Here is a 6224-nt window from a genome sequence, read left to right as displayed (position 1 = left end):
ACTCTTTCTACTGAATTAGGATGGAAACCAGCAGTGGAGACAAAAGGGTGACACAAGAATGAGTGTTGAGGGTACCCCACACACACTCCAACCTCTTGAAGCCTCTAACAAGATAGTGTGAAGTGCATCTTCTTCTTCATCTTTACATAGTATTCAAACAAAAACCTCCTGCAGTGATCCAAGTATTTTATCACCATCCCATATCATGAGCACAACCTTTCAATCTGCTTTCCATTCAGATAGCAGTATTTTTTAATCAAACCAGAGTTTAACTCAGCATGCGTGCCCCTTTATCTTTGAAATTCCCACTAAAAGCTTGCCTGGTCTTCGTGCATCTGAAATCAGTGACTTTAGATGCTATAAAGACCACAAAAGCTGTCAGTTGGAAACTCAATTTGCTTTACTTCTTACCTCCTACAAAAGCTATACAATCAACTCTAAGATCAGTCTTAGAAGTCTATAAAATAAGTCAGACAGGGGTTGTTCTACAAAACAGCAAGAATGACGATAGTACACCAATGCAAAGATGACAAAGCAATCACTAAAAAGGCAAGCAACAGAAGAACTAAGTACAAACTTCAGGAAGTTTTTACACATTGATTTTAAGCCCTTCCTAAACAAAGTCAATAAACAAGAGAGACCCACTGACTGCAAAGCTCAGCACTGGTTTACTTAAACTCATTGCTCAAGTATGTTCAAGGGTTTAGTATACTGGGGCATAATCACAGTGTACATCTGAACTTTTTAGCTCAAAACTTTATATTTAAGAATAATACAAACCTTTTTGGTTTTACTTGTATTTCTTGTCCATCTAGGGAGAGAATCTGGCTGAAAACTTGCTGATATCTTTAGATTTCAATAAGGAACTGCTACTGGATGAAGCAAAATTTCAATCTTGTTTAAAATATCAGTGAAAACCTAATAGTGCTTTGAATAGGATACTGACTCTTCCAGATTGCTACAGATGGGTCCTTGATATGAAGTACATAATATAAACTATAAAACTCTATCTACTATAAACTATTTGCTAAGATGGGCTTAATGTTGTTTCCTCCTAACCAATTTCTATCCAATAACCAATTTTGTTTTTTATCAGCACTTGCTAAAACTACAACCCTCTTGTTTATAGGCAGAAGTTTAAAGCGAATAATTCTGCTATGCTTCACAGCAATCTTATTAATCACATACTTTGGTAGAGCTTCAAAAATGTAACTCGCTTCTTAAGTAGGTGGAGACAGGTCATATCATACTACTTGTGTTTGCTTTTGGACTGTGATGTGTCAGCTGCTCTGCCCATTTGTCTAAAAATGTATGAGAAGAGGGCCGCAAGTGAACCCACATGGTAAAGACTAAGAGGTTCAGTAGAGTTCAGAAGCACAGCAACTTCGAGAATCAACCAGTTGCTTTTTAAAAGAAAAGCAGATGCCAGATACTAGTCGAACTGACATGTTAATTGAGTGCAGTACTTCAGTCATTTAGAACCATGGTACCAAATACACCATTTCACTCAGAAGTGCTAGTTTAGGCTTAATGTTATCTGTGGGAGCTCTAAAGAAAGATGCAGCAAGTACATTTAAAGAACAATATCAAAGGTAAGCTGGCAGACATGAAAGTTTAGCCACACTTAACTTGGCATTTTAGGAGAAATTCCCCTGTTAGGCATCTCCTTCCTTCATCTAGAGGTTGGGAGATTGTATAAATATCGTTTGGAGAACAGGATTGACTTAATGCACTATAACACAGACAGCTTTCCAAATGCAAAATTACAGCACAGTGCATACACAGTCAAAGGCAGGCACAAGAAAACCCAAGTTAGCTGGCTTATAAATTCGCAATTTTCATTCAGATACAAGTAGGTTTTTTTAACACTAGGAAATGACCTTTATTCCAAGCTTGATAACCAGATATTGCAGAAATTAACTGTGAAACTGGTTCTTTTCCTGACTCCTTCTGGGGTAGAAGCAATACTGGAAAACCAGGGAGATGAGATTAGTTGAGAAATTTCTTGTTCAATTTCTTTTTGTCATGGAACACTACAATATTAAAAAACATTTTTTCCAACATTTCCCTCAATCCCACCTTTCAAATACTGGCTTCAATATACAGTAAGGAACCAACTTTAAAATGGATGCAAGTTAAGAGCATTCCATAATTACATTTTATTAGAAGACTTTCCCTCCAGCTCCCGTATTTGGAAAAAAACACCTTACAGCATATTTGAGTTTGCCAAGCCCTTTTTTTCTCCCAAACAGCAGATTTTATAGAGGGAGAACACTTATTCATAACCGGAATAAGCTAACATTCCAAACCTAATTACAGACGGGCCCAAGAAATTCCTAAAGTCACAAGATGTATTTATGAGAATAAGGCATTCACTCTTCCCAAGCATAAGCCTTCTAAAAATGAGAGCACCAATCATATAAAAATACTTATCTGTTTTGAGTAAAAAAGCCATTAATGACTCATTAAAACTTTTCAGCTATAATGATGGATATGGTTTTGATAGGAACGTACAATCTACTGAACAGAATTTGAGTTCAATTTACCGACTGGCATTCTTTGGATTTGACAAACGGAAAAAAAACCCTTGTTTTAGTAAACAGGATACTTAGGTATTTCCCATCCTTCTGTCAGCTGTGGATTCTCATTTAATATAGGCTGTCCCAGTTTATCGAGACAAAAATTGGTAAAATACAGAACACTTCCTACAACCTGTAGAAAAAAAGTCAGAAAATTGTCAGAAATGTGTCAGTATTTAGGTCAGATTGGTAGCATTTCTATAAATTTACATTGCTTTAAATACTTCCAGGTTTCTTTTCCCCCGCTCTGTAAGAATTTACAAATAATACACGCCCACACCTGTACAAGTAAGTATGTTTTCCATTGATGTAGCCAAAACATGCTGAACTGAACTGCTGTTACACTGATAAATGAAATTTAACAAGATATTATTTTAATAGCAGTGTACATTAAATACATAGAATGAAGAGAGTCAGACCTACCATTGAAGAGCACATAGTCAAAAACTTACACTAAAAGCTTCTTTAATTTTTTTAACAGAATTCGAGCTTGCTGTTTTACAGTCCTCTTCCAAAAGAACACTGGAGGGCTGACATGAAAAGTAAAAATGTAAATAATTACAGTAACAGTAAATAGAAGAGCTCCTAAATTACTGAAGCATGTAAAAGGGACAGAATGTGGAATACAGCTTCTACTCTTTCATGAAACATTAATTAAACAGTAGGATAGAGATGTCTACATTAATCATAATGCTTTCTATAGTCCAAAGTACAACACAGCTCATTTCTAATGTTTTCTTTGATGAGAAATATGCTGCATAAGAACATCTTTATTCTTATCTCAAAAGCTAAGAGAAAGATGGAGAGAATTGTGCCATTTCACCCTTTTATTCAAAGTGAATGCTAAACAGTAAATGTTAAGTAAAACTCAAAATTCTAAACTAAGAGAAGAAAATGGAAATTTCCAGATTCTGTTGTTCATCTATGCTCTTATATACACTCATAGTTGGGCCACATACCATCAGAAGAGGATACGTTAAGTTTGTACCTTATAGTCTTTTCTTGATTATTTAAACCAACTTATTACTTTGCTTTTACACAAATTTCACTAGGAATAACTTTAAAGAAGCATCTTCATGGGCAGAAAGGATATTTTCTTTGTCCTGCTCCTCTATTTTTGGAACAAATAGTTATAACTTTTGTTTGATAGTTACTTGATTTGCAATTAAACAGGAAAAAAAAACACCTAGAATTCAGCTATTTAGCAGTGTAGTATTTCAATATTCCCACTACAAAGATGCAAGAGAAGGAGCACTTAATAACAATTAATAACAATAAAGTACCTGTGGCTTAACATTGAAGTGCGTTTTTTCTTGTTCACCTCTCTTCTGTTCTTCATATTTCTTAACTAAATTAAAAACAAAATCTTCAATTTCTTGATGATACTGTCTGTAATGGAGTGAAGAAGTATACAGAGATGAAGACATAAGCAAGATTGAAAAAATATGCCAGATGTCTTTTTAGTAAACGGTAAATACTTAAAAAAAAGAGTTTAGAGAAGGGGCAGTTAACTTCTTTCCTGTCCTCCTCCCAACCCCCACCAAAGTGAATGCAATCTATTATTAGAAAGCACCCTTATATTAGTGTGGCAAAAGAATAAATAAATCAACTCAGAGGCAAGGAAAGTTTAATTTACTATATTTACCCACAACAATCATGAAATTCAAACTGCTACTCAGACTCACTCCAAGTTGCTGGAAGTCACACTTTATTTCATGGTAAAACCAGATATTGCTAATGAAAGCAACAGACCTCCTGTCACATTGCCCATTATCCTTTCTCCCTGTCCAGCTTAATAAGTTTATGTTCTTGAATAAAACCTATATCCATCCTTTGGGCAAACACTAACATATCCAAACAAACAAAAAAAATTTTCCATTTCCTGTCAGGATTGCTTTTTCTCGGTAAGTACTTACTTAGAAATGACATTGTTCATAAATAAAATCTGTAACAAAGGTCCATCAAATTTGGAGTTGTCCACTGAAATTCCACTAGAAGAATATAACAGAGACACGGACAATGGTTACTGTATTAGCTTTACTGTAAATATTCCATATCTATTTTATTACAGCAAAGAGTCCACAGAGAGAGGAAGGTTTGACTAATACAAGTTCTGTCCCTTTCAGAAGTTTCTATTCACTTAAACAGAAATCATCCTCTTTCAAGCAAAGCAGGTTGCCTGGTGTGAGGTGGAAAGAAAACAAACCAAACGCCACTACAGAGGTTTTCTTCTAACTGCAATAAACTGTTATAAAAATCTTATAAATAAGATCTCTTATTTATTCAACCACTTTAATGTACTTGTTCTCAATGCTGAACTTTACAAAAAACCTGTTGCCCTAAAGGTCACATAAGTTTCATAAACAGATAGATACACACAAATAAAGTTACAGCAATACAAACTAAGTTCTTGATATTCAAGTCTAAAAGACTTCAAGAATGATAATGGCATTTTAGAAGCCCAATATCTGAGCAGGGACGGGGACAAAGGCACAAGGTCTCTAAAAGATACGCAGACTTTTTTACCTCAGGCAGCTATTACCTCAGACAACTCTATTTCCAACACATACAGGTCACACAGTGTTTTAAGTCAGCATTAACGTACCTAGGACGAGTCAGAATATTCAGCTTCCTTCTAAGTTCCTGATGTTAAATTATCATTAAGGAACATAACTTTCTTCAGAAGACACAGACCCACACCTTAATTAATTAAAGGATCAAAACAAACAAGAAAACACCTAACAAGAATTCCACAGAATAACGAATGAGCTTTCAGACCTTCCTTTTCACTGCACGGTGGATTATTTACAAATCCACCTGTTGCTGAAGAGACACAATAAACCGCCAAAAAAACTCCCACAAACAAAACCACAAAACCAGATGAAAAAGAGGACTAGCTGTGACAATCCAAATAGTAAAATTCATTGCATGCATTATGGTTGAATTGTCAGATTTATAGTATTTTATTTTAAAAGTACCTACAATCATCACAAAAAAGTCAACAGTAAGACACAGATACTTATAAATAGAAAATAAACCATAAAAAACATTTCAGATTCCACTCTACTGCAGTATCAAAACAAAAAACTCTTTATAGAACCAGCCACAATTTAACAGCCTAAAGCTATTTCTAGTTATGTTAAAAACGGATTTTCAAAGTGAACGTACAGCTGTTTCTTTTCCCTAGAAAGACAGAAAGAGGGAGTCCAGCCTGAAGTGTTTTGAGAGTCATCTCCGCACTCAAGAACTCAACTACCTCCTTTGCCAACTAAAGCGAAACTGGCACAGACTTGGGCGTTCTGAAGATAACACTTTTCAGAAAAAAACTTCCCGTTAAGTGACGGAAGCAGAAGCCAGGAAAAACCAGGCACCGCACCGAGACGAGAGCTCGCAGCAGCCCAAGGCGGGGAGCTACCGGGGGGAGGCTGCGCCCTCGCCGCCAAAGCTCAATTCTCGTCGTCCTTCGAGAGGCGCCAGGCCTCCGGCTGCCAAGCAGAGACCCATAGGGCCTTCCCCGACAAAGGCGCAGGGCCCCACCTCACGGATCCCCGAGAGGCGGGAAAAGCCGGAGCCCCCTAAGCCCGAGGTGGCCGCCAACCCCAGGAGTGCAGGCGCCAAGGCTGGCCCGGAAGGGAACCGGCGGCG

At 36.8% G+C, this 6224-nt stretch overlaps 1 protein-coding gene across 1 annotated transcript in view; it reads right to left on the bottom strand.

Annotated features, from left to right (window-relative positions):
* The window catches only part of ZCCHC8 (zinc finger, CCHC domain containing 8), a 13921-nt gene extending 8119 nt beyond the window's left edge, over positions 1 to 5802 (bottom strand). Inside the window, exons 1-7 of the mRNA XM_009701405.1 lie at positions 5787 to 5802; positions 5185 to 5230; positions 4496 to 4570; positions 3863 to 3968; positions 3032 to 3109; positions 2609 to 2712; positions 781 to 846 (exon numbers count right to left, since the gene is read on the bottom strand). Coding sequence (XP_009699707.1) covers positions 781 to 846; positions 2609 to 2712; positions 3032 to 3109; positions 3863 to 3968; positions 4496 to 4515 — 374 coding nt within the window. The 5' untranslated portion in view covers positions 4516 to 4570; positions 5185 to 5230; positions 5787 to 5802. The remainder of the gene's footprint in view (positions 1 to 780; positions 847 to 2608; positions 2713 to 3031; positions 3110 to 3862; positions 3969 to 4495; positions 4571 to 5184; positions 5231 to 5786) is intronic.
* Positions 5803 to 6224: the final 422 nt, after the last annotated feature.

The sequence above is a fragment of the Cariama cristata genome, unplaced genomic scaffold, assembly GCF_000690535.1.
Source record: "Cariama cristata isolate BGI_N322 unplaced genomic scaffold, ASM69053v1 scaffold35775, whole genome shotgun sequence".
Taxonomy (NCBI): domain Eukaryota; kingdom Metazoa; phylum Chordata; class Aves; order Cariamiformes; family Cariamidae; genus Cariama; species Cariama cristata.
The sequence above is the reverse complement of the archived record's forward strand: the minus strand, read 5'-3'. Positions and strand labels throughout refer to the sequence as shown.